Source organism: Urocitellus parryii, chromosome 8 (genome assembly GCF_045843805.1).
Source record: "Urocitellus parryii isolate mUroPar1 chromosome 8, mUroPar1.hap1, whole genome shotgun sequence".
Taxonomy (NCBI): Eukaryota; Metazoa; Chordata; class Mammalia; order Rodentia; family Sciuridae; genus Urocitellus; species Urocitellus parryii.
The window spans coordinates 35,815,965-35,830,172 of NC_135538.1; the positions used below are offsets into that span (position 1 = coordinate 35,815,965).

Sequence of the window (14,208 nt, forward strand, 5' to 3'; positions counted from 1 at the left end):
CTATACATACCAAAATGTAAGTAGTGGTAATCTAAAAGTTTAATCAATTTATTAAAGATTATTATTTACCTATTTTACATTTTAAATATTTTTAAAGGAGAGTATAAATTACTATTTCTTAACAAAAAGAGAACAAAAAGTGTTGGTTTCTTTATCCTTCTCAAGGTGAGTTCTCTAGATGTAATAATATTTTCCACAAAAATTAAATGTATTCTAGTTTAAAACCAAAGTCTATTAATTATACCATTTAAAACAAAAAGCCAAACAAACAAAAAAACTTTTGTGTTTTAATTGTTGCCCTAGAGTTTGTAATGCACATTTATTAATCTAAATCCATTTTCAAACAACACAAATAATTTCATGGGTAGTGAATGTACTTTAGGATAAAATATTCCCGATTCTTTCTTTAATAACACTGTTGTTTTTCTCTTCACTTACTATTGAGCTGTAATCATCCAGTATAGTAGTGTTGTTATTATTTTTAACAAGAAATTACCTGTTAGATCAATTTAAAATGAAACAATAAAATATCTTATTTTTTCTTCATTTATTCCTCTCTAACCCTATTCTTTTCTTTATGTACATCTGAGTGTCTGAACTAACTTTTTTTTTCTTTTCCTTGTCTATTGTTAACATTCTCTGAATTTTTGCTTGAGAAATTCTTTATGTCTCCTTTGTATTTTGAAAGATAATTTAGCTGGATAAAATTCTAATTATTGTTTCTTTTTTCTTTCAACACTTGAAGTTTATCACTCTGTTCTTCTAGCTACATGATTTCTGGAGATAATTCCAATGTGTATCTTATACTTGTTCGTCTTTAAGTAAGGTGTTTTACCTTCTCTGGCTTCAAGTTTTCTTTTTGTTTTTGATTTTATGTGGTTTCAAATATAACTTTTTGGGGGGAATGAATACCAGGGGTTGAACCCAGGGGCACTTAACCACTGAATCACATTCCCAGTCCTTTTTTATTTTGAGACAGGGTCTCACTAAGTTGCTTAAGTTTTGCTAAATTGCTGAGGCTGGCTTTAAAATTGTGATCCTCCTGCCTCCACTTCAGAGTTGCTGGGATTACAGGTGTGTGCCACTGTACGAGGCTGGAATACAATTTTTCTATGTATAGAATATTTTTGGGTACTTAATTGTGCTTAATGTTTTCTGTGCTCCATTAATTTTAAAAAAATTCTTAGTCTTATTCAAAAATGTCAACTCTTCCTTTTCCTCTTCCTTCTCTTTCTCATACATCCACAATGCATTTATTACATCTTTTGTAATTCTTACACAATTCTTGAATATTTTTAAAGTTTTTTTTTCTTTCTTTTATGTTCTTTCCTTCCTTCCTTCTTCTTCTTCTTCTTTTTTTTTTTTTTCAAAGAAAAGGTTTATTTTGTGCTGTAGACTGGCTGGGCAAAATAACCAGGGGGTGAGTGACGAGCAACTTTTGAAGATTGATGCAGTGGGAGACATTTATTGTAGGACTGCAGGGGTATATATACACAACTGAATACACAGCTTGTTTCAATTTAGCATCAACCAGTTACAGCAACCAGTTATTAAGGAATCCTCATCATCTTAACAATTATACACAGCTTAACATCATTAGATACAGCAGTCAGTCATTAAGGAATCTCTATTATCTTAATGGCTTGCTGGCGTTACTTCATCTTAATTAATAATTATACACAGCTTAACTTAATTAACATCATCTTAACTTGTTTGTGGTCCTCTACAATTTTGGTTAGTGGACTCAGAGGTTCAATCCATGATTGTCCGACTCCGAATCTCTAGGCTGGAGGTTAGGCAAGCATCACTGTGGAAGGGTATGAAAGCAGCTCAGGATATGGTAACCAGGAAGCAAAGAGAGAGCTTGATCCTTTTTCTTTTTCTTTTCAATTTAGAAAGTTTCCATTGTTATATCTTTAAGGTCATTGATTCTTTCCTTGGCAGTGTCTAGTCTATTGAATAATCCATCAGAATCATTTTTATTTCTATTCTTGTGTTTTTAATTTCTATCACTTCTTTGAAGCACTGTTTTTTTCTTTAGAGGCAGGGTCTTGCTATGTGGCCCAGGCTGGCCTCGAACTTTCTATCCTTCTGCCCCAGGAGCCGCCTGAGTACCTGGGATTACAGATGTGTGCCATCACACTTGGCTATTATCATTTCTTTTTTTTTTTTAATAGAGTTTTCATCTCTCTACTTACACTACCCATTTTTTGCTTCTTTAGTGTCCCATTTTTCATAATAGTCTTTAGCATATTAATCATATATTAAATCTGTTGTGTATCTGAAATTGGTTTTGATATCTTCTCTGTTTCTTCAGACTGTGACTTTTGCCTTTTAATATACCTTGTAATTTAATTAATTAATTTATTTATTTTTGTGGAAAGTCAGACAAGCAGGTTGATTCAGGTATTCAGGAGGAAGAAACTAATTTAAACAACCTTTCAGAGTGAATTTTTATGATTATCTGTCTAGGAGTTAGGCTCTTTTTACAATTTACTATAGCTATAGGTGTGAGAGACTAAAATTTCTTAGTGTCTTTTTTTGAATCTCCCTTATTGTATTTCCCTAAATACTCCTTCTTAAGTAGGGTCTTGAATGTCATTCTTTCAATTGGAAATACAATACTGTTATTACACAGAAACCCTGTTGATGTGGCCATCAATTTTGGGAGGAGCATCCTATAATCTTATAGTTAGGTTCCAGTGTGTGTGAGCCTGCACATCTAGAATGTGACCTTTATAAGTTATTCTTAGTATTTTTTCTCTCCATTACCAGAGGCAAAGTGGCTAGCAGGGGCTGGAGTTGGGTTTTCCCTTCCCCTTGTAAAAGTATAGAGGAGGCTGAAGTCAGGTATTTCTTTCTCCATACAGAGGTTGGAGGTAGCTGAGGTTGGCTGATTCCTTTCTCCCATGTTGATTAGGTTCTGGTAAAATTCAATAAGCTGGTTAGGCTGTGGTAAAGTAGTATTTTTTGAGGACAGGTTTTTTTTTTTTTCTTTTTTCTTTTAAAGGAGATCAGAGTGCTTTGGGTGTTTTAGAATGGTTGTATTTCCCCTCAAAAACACAGGGGAGGGGATTTTTCTTCAGTCTTCACCCTGAGAACTTGGTGGGTCTCCTGGAAGTAAGACTCAGGGAAGTGTGGGAGGTCCTCCTAAGCATGGCTCGCACTGGTTTTGATCTCTCAAGCAAATATACACTTGACTTCTAGCAGTTAGTTGGTTATCCTTTATGTGTTACTAGTTGCTGGGCTCCAGCAGTGGTTTCTGCTCCCAGTTGGCTGAGACTCTCTGTGTTCATCTACTGTCTAGTTTTGGGGGTAGGGGTTGTCCTGTGACTTCAGTTTTCTGAAGGACCTGAGAAGATGGTGGATTTTGACTGCATGTGCTCTTCCCTTGTAATGAATCTTCTTTTTAGGGACATACAACATGACTTTTTCTAATGTTTTCTTTCTTTCTTTTTTTTTCTTTTTTTAACTGAAGAATAAAACCTTGGGTGAAAAAGACTTTACTCTGCCCCTATTTCAGTCCTTAATATCTCTATTATTTTGTAGAAACTCAACAATATAAGTATCTATTGAATAGGATACTAAGTAAGATAAAATGTAATATTAAAGATATGTTTTAAATGAAATATGCAATATCGGCTATGATGTATAGCACGAGTTTTTAACAGTGGAAACCTTTTTCTCCTCAATGGAATTCATATTGTTTACCAGATCATTTCTTTCAACTCTCACTTGAGTGTGTTGTACTGACAATTTTTTAAAATTCATTAAATTCATATGTTTAATATCTACTATGGCCAGGCACCATTCTAGACAATGATATACTGATAGACAAAACAAAGACTTCTTCCCCTGGGGAACACATGTTCCAATTTAGTAAACAAATAATAGGCAATGTCATAATAAATAAGCAAGTTATATGGAATAATTGAAGGTGCATGGTAACATGGTAAATAACAGTCCTACAAAGGGCAGGATGTTTATGTTTTTAAATAGACTATTAAGAGTAGGTCTTAAGGGGCTGGGATTGTGGCTCAGAGGTAGAGTGCTTGCCTAGCATGCATGAGGCCCTGAGTTCAATCCTCAGCACCACATTAAAAAATAAATAAATAAAATAAAGGTTTTGTGTCAACCTACAACTAAAAAAGAAAAAAAAAAAGAGTAGGTCTCCAAATGAATCCCACTATTATGTGTAACTACAATGCACTAAAAAAAAAGTAGGTCTAATTGACAAGATGATATTTAGGCAGATTTGAAGGGAAAATGGAGCTGGCCATGAACATATCTGGCTGAAGGATGTAGCAGACAGAGGCAACAGGCCACATAAAAATCTGATTAATAGCAAGGAAGTAAGAAAGAGAGCAGTGAGGTAGAGTGAGGCAACATAGTAGCAAATGCAATCCAAGTGGCCAGGTAAGGACATGGGCTTTTATTATAAGTGAAGTAATTGACATTTGGGTCTAACAATGGACATTATGGCAGACAAAATATTCTTTTTATTATTTTGAGATGGAGTCTTGCTATGTGATTAAGGCTGGCTTTGAACTTGGGATCCTCTGGCTTCAGTCTCCCAGAGTAGAAACAATTGATTAGCATTTAGAAAGAATATCTAGTCACTCTTTTAAGATCTCACTGTAATGGAACTGTTGAATAAATCTTTGCAATAAAGCAAGTCAGAAATAATGTGATATTGTTTTTGTCAGCTTTTTCACTGTGGTGACTAAAGGACCTAGCCAGAACAATTGTAGAGGAGAAAATGTTTACTTGAGGGCTCACAGTTTCAGAGGTCTTAGTCCATAGATGGCTCCATTTCCTCAGGGCTTAAGGTAAAGCAGAATATCATGGCAGAAGATTGTGGCAGAGGGAAGAAGCTCACTTGATGATCAGTAAGCAGAGAGAGTGAGAGACTTCATTCTCCAGATACAAAATATATACCCCATACCATGCCCCCAATGGACTGCTTCCTCCGGCCACACCCCACCCTCCAATCTCCACTCAATTAATCCCATCAGGGATTAATTCACTGATTAAGTTAAGGCTAGGACCCAATCATTTCTCCTCCAAAGCTTCTTTCATTGTCTTGCACATGAGCTTTTGGGGAACACCTCACATCTAAACCATAACAGGTATAGACCAGGGCAGAGCAGATGTAAAGGGCTACAGATGTTAGAAAAAGAGGAAATTTAAAGATATCCCTAAGATTTATGAACTGAAGAAGGAGAAAAGAATTCCCAATAACTAATACAGAGAAAGTACCAGATAGTCAATTTTTGTGTGTGTTTGTGTTGGCGGGGGAGATCAGATTTTAGTCAGGGTGCACTAATTTTGAGACATCTACTACATGTCCAAGTGAAGATCTTAAATAGAAGATCTTGGGATTCAAGAGAATGATTTGATTAGAGCTATACTTTGTGGAGTCATAAGCATATATATGGTATTTTAAAAGATGAGATTCTATAAAATTACTGTAGGTGTAACTGTAGGAAGAGAAAGGAAAAGAATAAAGACATACTAAATGGCATGTGTGTGAGTGGTGGGTGGTATGGAAAGAGAAGAAACCAGCAAAAAAAAAAACAAAAAAAAAAAAAAACAGAAAAATCACAAGTACGATAACAGGGAAATATGTCAAAAAGAAGGAGTCAAATCTACTTTGTCAAATGCTATCAATAGGTGATGTGACATAAAATATGATACCATTACTTCTTCTGTGTAGGAACAGAAGTTTTGCAGATAGGTCAGTTATTGGATACAGAAACCAAGTCGGGATACTTTGTCCTGGGGCCATTTTCTGGCATCAGTAAAATCATGCAATGGTAATAAGGGAACTCAAGGCACAGAGCTCCCACTGAACATAGCTACTTTGGGATCTAGCTTGCATTAGGGCCTAGATGATCTGACAGACTAATTGAGAAATCCTGGAAAGTCCTGGATGGCATTTATTCTGCCATTCTCTAGATGTTCCCTGCACTTGAGGAATCTTGAGCCTATGATGCCTATCAGCTTTAAAATTCTTACAACTAGTTCATTTTGATCCAAATAACAAAATTTTAGTTACTAAAATTGCTGTAGGGTTCAGGGGAACCTGTGATAACAATCCCAAAAGTCAAAGGATACAAAATTTTATACAATGAACTGATTAAGGGAAGAAATGCTTCCCAGCCTTCCCCTTCCTTTCTAAAAAGAAAAGAATATTTACCATTTTTATAGAACTTCAGTCTATAGACAACCATACATTTTTATTTTTCTTCTCAACAAAATAAAACAATACCTTTTTACATTATCTTCACAAACTATTAATCAGACCATATAACACAAATTACAGAGTGTTTTCAGATACTTATAAACAGTTAATATTATAAAAGGTAATAACAAGTAATGTTTTATAAGAGAAAATAGTTTCTTTTCAGTTTTCCAAGTTGTTCATTTTCTACAACATTTAAGGGAGAAAGAATATTGAAAGACAGTATTGGTTGATTAAAATGCTATGAGACTTGTGTTAGAAAATTGTCAAGAAAACAACCTATTACAAAATCTTGCTAATACTAACACATAATTTTATTTTTAATTCAAGTCTGTTACCGTGATTCTATTTGGGTAGTACATGAAGAACAGATAAATAATTTTTTGATGCTATTTTAAGTATCTCTGTAGTCTCAAAAAAGACGTCTTGGAAAGAACACAGAAACTCATTTTTCCTAGTGACACATTGATAAGTAAGCACCTACCAGTAAACCTAGGGCTCCTAAGTGGTCCCCTGACTATGACCCATCTGTACCACCCTTTTTCTATCCAGGTATAATATAGCACTGGTGGAAAAAGAAATTAACTCTGGAATTGGAAAAATATTGCATCTTGATATCCATTTCCATATATTAATCTTAAGTACCTTATAATTCATGATTTTTCAATGTTATCTTAGTACCAAGAATAGAATTTTATTTAAAGAATGTATGTCTTGGGCCTTATATGTGAAGGAGTTTACTGGAAGTACTAAAACTTTCTTCTTTAATATTTTTACATATAAAGTTTGAACCTCAAGAACATGCCTTAAATGAAATACATTATATTCACCCATATACATTATATGCATATTCACACACATCTATATCCTTGGGTTATGTGTCATAAAACTTTAAGTATAAACACAGCAGTGATTAACACTAGAATCAGGAAAATGGTTACCCACAGGTAGCATTGAGGAAGACGTGATTCTGATGAGGTTATAGTGTGCCAAGAAATTGATTAATGTTTGTTTCTTAAACTGAATCTAGGTTTTCAGGTGTTAGTTTTATATTCGACTTCTTTCATGTTAAAAGTTTTAAAAAAATAAGTCCACACATAAGGTATATTATAATCCTTTTAATTCTTATTTCTTCTAAATGAATTTGATCTATGACGTTAGGAGAGTGACTTCTGATAAACATTTTTATGTACAAATTTATTTTTTCTTTTCAGTTCGAAAAGGTATAGTCCGCCTTCTCCCCAGTTTAGATGTTGAAGTCAAAGATATTACTGACTCTTATGATACAAACTGGTTTCTTCAGCTGTTATCTACAGAAGATCTGTTTGAAATGACCAGCAAAGAGTTTCCTATCGTGGCTGAAGTCATAGAAGCACCTCAAGGAAATCAGCTCTCCAGAAGTGTTTTAAAGCCTGGAAAAACCATCATGATCCACAAAAAGTACCAGGCTTCAAGGATCTTAGCTTCGGAAATCAGAAGCAATTTTCCTAAGAGACACTTTTTGATCCCCACTAGCTACAAAGGCAAATTCAAGCGGCGACCTCGGGAGTTCCCAACTGCCTATGACCTAGAGATAGCTAAGAGTGAAAAGGAGCCTCTGCACGTGGTGGCCACCAAAGCCTTTCATCCTCCTCATGAGGAGCTGTCCTCTGTATCCGTCGGGGACCAGTTTCTAGTGCATCATTCAGAGACAACTGAAGTCCTCTGTGAGGGAATAAAAAAAGTGGTGAACGTTCTGGCCTGTGAAAAGATCCTCAAAAACTCCTATGAGGCAGCCCTACTCCCTCTGTACATGGAAGGAGGTTTCGTAGAGGTGATTCATGACAAGAAACAGTACCAGATTTCTGAGCTCTGTAAACAGTTCCGCTTGCCCTTCAATGTGAAGGTGTCTGTGAGAGATCTTTCCATCGAAGAGGACATTTTGGCAGCTACCCCAGGACTGCAGCTAGAGGAAGGTATCACAGACTCTTATCTACTCATCAGTGACTTTGCCAACCCCAAGGAATGTTGGGAAATTCCTGTTGGTCGCTTGAATATAACTGTTCAGTTAGTTAGGAATTTGTCTAGGGACACAGGACCACTTTTAGTCAGGGCTCTGGTGGAAGAGATTACTGAAGAACAATATTACATGATGAGGAGATATGAAAGTTCTCTCTTGCACCCCCCACCCCGCCCTCCCAAACATCCTTCAGTGGAGGAGATGAAGTTTACCCTGCTCAATTTAGCAGAAGAAAGGACAGTGGATCTGCCTAAATCTCCCAAGGTAAGACAGTGATTTTGAAGATTTTTTTCTGGAGTGTTTTTCTTGAGGCAAGCGATTTGTTTCAAGTCTGTTTTGAGTTTGCTTTTTGTTTGCTTTTCTTTCTTTCATGCAATATTTGAAATGAGACTTTCTGATGCACTGTGGATGGATGAACATTAACAGAGGGTAAACTTTTTCAGTATTTTGTATTTACATGCTTAACTGGTAGATGTGGCATGATTCTGTATTGATTAGAACTAGCAGGGATAACATTTGGATATGATGGCCCAAATTGCCATTTCAATGGGTTTTGGCAATTAAGAAAGACTAATAAGTTGCCTCAGAAGCATTTTTTTTTAAAGTGCTGTTCATTTTTCCTAAGTAGAATTTTTTGAATACTTCATCCAGGAAATGAGCATACAATAAACTCACTTCTTCTGGGTGGTTACTGGTAACATGCATCTATAACACATGTCTTCATTTTGCTTTATGTGCAGAAAGATATAAAAATATCTTGGCAGAACTGTGTGTGAGAATGTGAGCATCTGCCCACATTTTGCCTATCTTAGAATTGTCATCTTTAACAGTTCTATTGAAATGCAAAATCAATAAAGTTACAACAGTACAAGATCATTACAGAATTAACAAGTCTATAACCACTCCAAAGAGTTTGGGTGGTGGTTTAGCTTCATTTCCACTTGAGGTCTTTGCCTGTTGAAAACTGCCTGCTGGCTGCCTGGAATGCACTTGCCCTTACACCAGGATGTGCAGGTTGTTTATAGGGCTGTGGTTCTATGGTGTATGGAAGGAGTGCATTTCACTCTGGCAGATGTTGTGCTAGCAGCTTAGGGAAAGGAAGCAATTAGTAAAACAAAGAGAGTTGCCATGTTTATTCTCTATACTCAGGAAGGATAGTAGCCTTGAGCTTCCAGGCTCATAGATGGATATGAGAATACTTTTAATTCCACTTCTCAAAGATTGCATTTTGATTGTATGCTGTGGAAATTCAGTAAGGATCATCAACCTTATTTTCAGAAAATAAAATAAAATAAATAAAAATAAAACCAACAGAAATTTCCTTTTTCTACAAAATACTTTTCAGTCATTAAGAAATAAAACAAAAACACAGATAATTTTCATTAGTAGGTTGTTACTAATGTGGAGGGTATGTCTTAGGCTTCTTCTACTAACATATTTATTACTGAATGGAAAGATATTTAAAAAAATGGAATGCTTTCCTCATTTTTGCTGAGGGGCAGAATAATGACCCACCCACTCAATGATGTATATACTTAAGTGTCCAGTCCCTGTGAATATGTTGCCTTGTATGGCAAAAGGGACATTGCACATGTGCTTAAAACTTGGGACCTTAGGATGAGGAAATTATCCTCAATTATCCAGTCAGGTCCAACTTAATGACTATAATCCTTAGCAGAACTTTTCCCAGTTGAAGTCAGAATTAGAGGAATATGTGACTCCAGAAGGATGTTCACAGATACTGCTTTGCTGTCTCTGAAGAGGGAGGAAGGGAGCTGTGAACCAGGTTATGCAGATGCCCTTCAACAGCTAGAAAAGACAGGCAAATGGATTCATTTCCTCCAGAGAGGAATGAATACAGTTGATGATGACACCTTAGTTTGAGCCAACGGGACCTATGTCAGACTTCTGACCTACAGAACTGTAAGAAGACAATACATTTATGTTACTTAAGCCACCAGGTTTGTGGTAATTACTACAATAATAATAACTTATGTTTTATAAAGTACGGAGGAAGAAATAAGTAAGATTCTTGGCAAAATATATATGTCTGTCCTTTATAAGGATTTGTTTTAGTGGAAAGGAATTTTTTTTAATTGTTGTTCTTATATGAATTTATTAGCCCACGTGTCCATGGAGAACCAAGGGTATAGCTCAGCTTCAGAAACAATTGGAACCAGGGTCTTTAAAATGACTAGAATGGTCCTTATTTTACTTTACACTTTGATTTTACTTTTCTAGTCTAATTTTTTTCACATGTGACACAACTTCTGGGAGTTTTTGCATCTGATATTTCATGGTTTTATCACTAGAAAAGAATGTCATCTTATTATGTAGCTGGAATTTTAAAGGGAGAAGGGTGTTGGATGGATCAAATACCTGTCTCCTGATTTAATAAATTTATTGGGTACCCTGATCAGAAGTAAGATTGATAGGTGTTTTAGTATTAGTATTTGTGTTGCTTTAATAGAAAACTACATACTAAGTAATTTTTAAAGAACAAAAAGTTTGCCTTATAGTTCTGAAGTTTGAGAAGTCCAAGATCAAGTTACCAGTGGGTTTGTTCTTTGGTTCCAAGATGGCTCTTTCTTGTTGCATCCTCCAGAAAGGAGAAATGTCTTATCTTCATAGAAGAGCAGAAGAGAGAGAACTCACCATTAATGTCCCTATAAAATGGGCCTAAGATGCTTAGGTCTTGAGGCAGAGCTCTCAAGACCTAAGCATCTCCCATTAAGCCCCACCTCCAAACACTATTGTGTTGGTGACTAAGTTCCTGACACATTGTGGAGGGAGCAAAAACATTCAAATCATAGAAGGAGGGAAGGAAGTGAGGTCTGACTGCTTCAAATAATAGAAATGCTGAAACTATAGTATGTGAAGATTAGGAAATACAAAATAATAGGTGTCTCCTATAATCAGAAAAAAAGAGATTGAAAATCCTATATGCCATCTAGAAAGCATTCTCAGAGAAATAATTGGTTAATTTTTTTTTTAAAAAAACTGTCCTTTGACAAGTGAAAATGATTTAAGTATTTTATTTTGGTAGCAGGGAGTGAACCCAGGGGTGCTTAACCACTGACTCACATCCCTAGTCCCCCACCCCACCACCTTTTTTTTTTTTTTTTTTTTTTTGACACAGGGTCTTGCTAAATTGCTGAGGCTGGCTTTGAATTTGCAGTCTTCCTGCCTCGGCTTCTTGCCCAGCTAAGTATTTTATTAGGAGATAAATTGACAAAACAACAATGTTATGTCTAGGCTACTAAAATAAAGTGAATACAGTCTTTGACTAACATGTATGTTGAATTCCAGATCAACTGATTAATTTCTAAATACTTGTTTCTTGGTCAGCCCCCCACGTGGATTCTTGGTGTCCAGTTCTGAGTCCCACTATTGAAAATACTAACTGGAGTTTTTAAAGAGTTGTTAAGATGTTAAAAGCTCCTGGAGCCATTTTAATTTGACAAACAGGTTGAAAAAAATGAGTTACAGTCTAAAGTCAAAGGAGTTAATACAAGATGGTACAGACTCCACACTTAAAGAACTGGTCTGTGACAAAAAAAAGCAGATTTATATTTTATTACAATACCTTTAACATTGGTTGAAGTAAATAGGAGGACATTTTTAGTGTAAGTTGTCAGAACAGATATTGTCCCAAAAAATTTTTAAGCAGGAGATAGAGGTCTGTAGGTCAGGGATAACAGGGGATCCTTGCTCTGATTGAGAATTATCAGAGAGTTGAGAAGAATATATTACTCCTATTTATGGTTAGCTCCGTCAGTTCTAATGTAGTAAATAAAGCACTATATTTTATCTGAAATCACTTTAAAATGTCAGAGGATGCTATAATTTACCTGTGTTCAGACATACTGATTGTCTCATTTTAGATGATTCTTCTCACCATGCAGATAGGAATCTGCTTAGTGGATCATTTTTAGGAATACAAACAGAAGATGTTAGTTCTTGCATAATCTACTCAAAAAAGTCTTATGAACTATTTCTTATTATCACAAAGTCACCCTTTCATATATTTCTTTTATGTTTTATTCTGATAACTGCATTAAAGCTTTCTAACATGTATGGATTTGAAGTGATTGGATAGAATTTTATTTATGCTTTATAGGCAGGAAGCAGCTATTAGGAACAAGCTTCTAAGGTTTTGCATTGCATATGGAATGCTGCTTTAAATTCAAACAACTATTTGTAAAGGTTATTAAGAGTTTAAATATTCAGATTCATATAGTTCATTAAAATTCTTTTTCACATGCATAGAAAATTATAGAAGATGCTTTATTATATATTTGCCTTTCTAATAGATCATTAACTTTAGGTCATTTCTTGCATTGCTAAGTAACAGGACAGATGCATGGGCAGTCTAAGAGTAAGAATCTAAAATGCACTTAGCCAAATTTACTTATAGCAGATATATGTTACCAGTTATGTTTGGAAATTAAGACTACCAGAGGACAGGTTATAAGAATTCTATGAGGGGCTGGGGATGTGGCTCAAGCGGGTAGCGTGCTCGCCTGGCATGTGCCGGGCACTGGGTTCGATCCTCAGCACCACATAAAAATAAAATAAAGATGTTGTGTCCACCAAAAACTAAAACCTAAATATTAAAAAATTCTCTCTTTTCTCTCTCTCTTAAAATAAAAAGAATTCTATGCAATAGAAAGGATTGTTTTTCAAGCTAAGATTAAGAAGAATCTATAACCAACTATTCTCTTAACTTTAGCAATTCCTAAATAAGAGAGAAGGATGGGGGAGAGAGGGAGAAAGAGAGAGAGGCAGGGAGGGAGAGAGGGAGAGAGGGAGAGAGGGAGAGAGGAAAGAACAGATCCTCACTGGAGCTTTTGCTTGTCGTGGAGAGAGGGAGAGACTTTTATTATTTAGGTGTGGGTAGAGGCAGGTGAGGGTAGGATCCTAAATACCAGAAGAAATGACAGCCTCCCTGGAGGACTATGCAGTTTTACATGGAAGGATTTTATTATTTTTTAAATGTAACCACTGTTTGGGAAAATAGGCATGGAATCTAAATAAAGTTATCAGATTATTCCAAGTGACCCCACAAAATTTTCTTTAGGTATAGGAAATAATATAGAAATTGTATCTTTAAACACAGTGAATGTGAATTTTTAATCAGATGGATACAGTATCACAGAGTAGCTAAATGAAGGCAGCTGTGCCTAAAATCGTGCTCACAGAGTGGCTAAATAAACAAAGCTGTGCCTGAAATCACACTCCTAGCTGAATAACATAGGAATGTTGTGGGTAGACTCTCCTTCCTGAAGGTTAGTTTCTGTGTCAGAAGTTGTTTCAGGTAGTTTGGAAGAACAGATCCTCACTGGGGCTTTTGCTTGTCGTGAATATATATGGCCATGACTTCTGAGTACCCCACAGGAGAAATGTAACTTCTGTATTCTGATGAAAGGACCTATAACCAGATAGAAAAACAAACCTTTGGTTGAAAGATGAGATATTCCATGTCTTCAGAGACTGCAGCTGGGACCAGAAATCTTGTATTTCACTAACTCTGTTTGGCCATTTAATACCCAAGTGTCCACTTTGTTGCTAGAATTTCTGGATTTCTGTTGGACAAGAACACCCACAGGAGACATTAAAGCAAAGAGCAAGAGAGGCAGTGATGGCAAGGCACTGTGCAATAAGCAAAAAAGAAACTTGTACCAGAATTAGAGTGAGAGCAGAGAAAGGCAGAAGGAGGGCTATGGTTCCTGGGAGGAGCAGAGAGAGCACTTTAACAGCTGCTGCTGGTACCCAAACATGGCATCTGATCTGCTGTGACACTTAAGAGTGGCTGAAATGTGTTGAGAAAGTCCACACTCCTGGGCTGAATCTAGATCTGTAGAGAATAGAAAACAGTGCTATCTCCATTCATTTGTTATTGATAGGATTCGGTCACAACTGATGCAATTTATTTTTGTTTTTATTAACCCAGTATGGTATAAAG

The 14,208-nt window shown here is 35.9% G+C and overlaps 1 protein-coding gene across 1 annotated transcript in view; it reads left to right on the forward strand.

The window, feature by feature from the left end:
* The window catches only part of Themis (thymocyte selection associated), a 180,543-nt gene that overhangs the window by 80,816 nt on the left and 85,519 nt on the right, over positions 1-14,208 (forward strand). Inside the window, exon 4 of the mRNA XM_026380986.2 lies at positions 7,459-8,507. Within this exon, the coding sequence (XP_026236771.2) occupies positions 7,459-8,507 (1,049 nt within the window). The remainder of the gene's footprint in view (positions 1-7,458; positions 8,508-14,208) is intronic.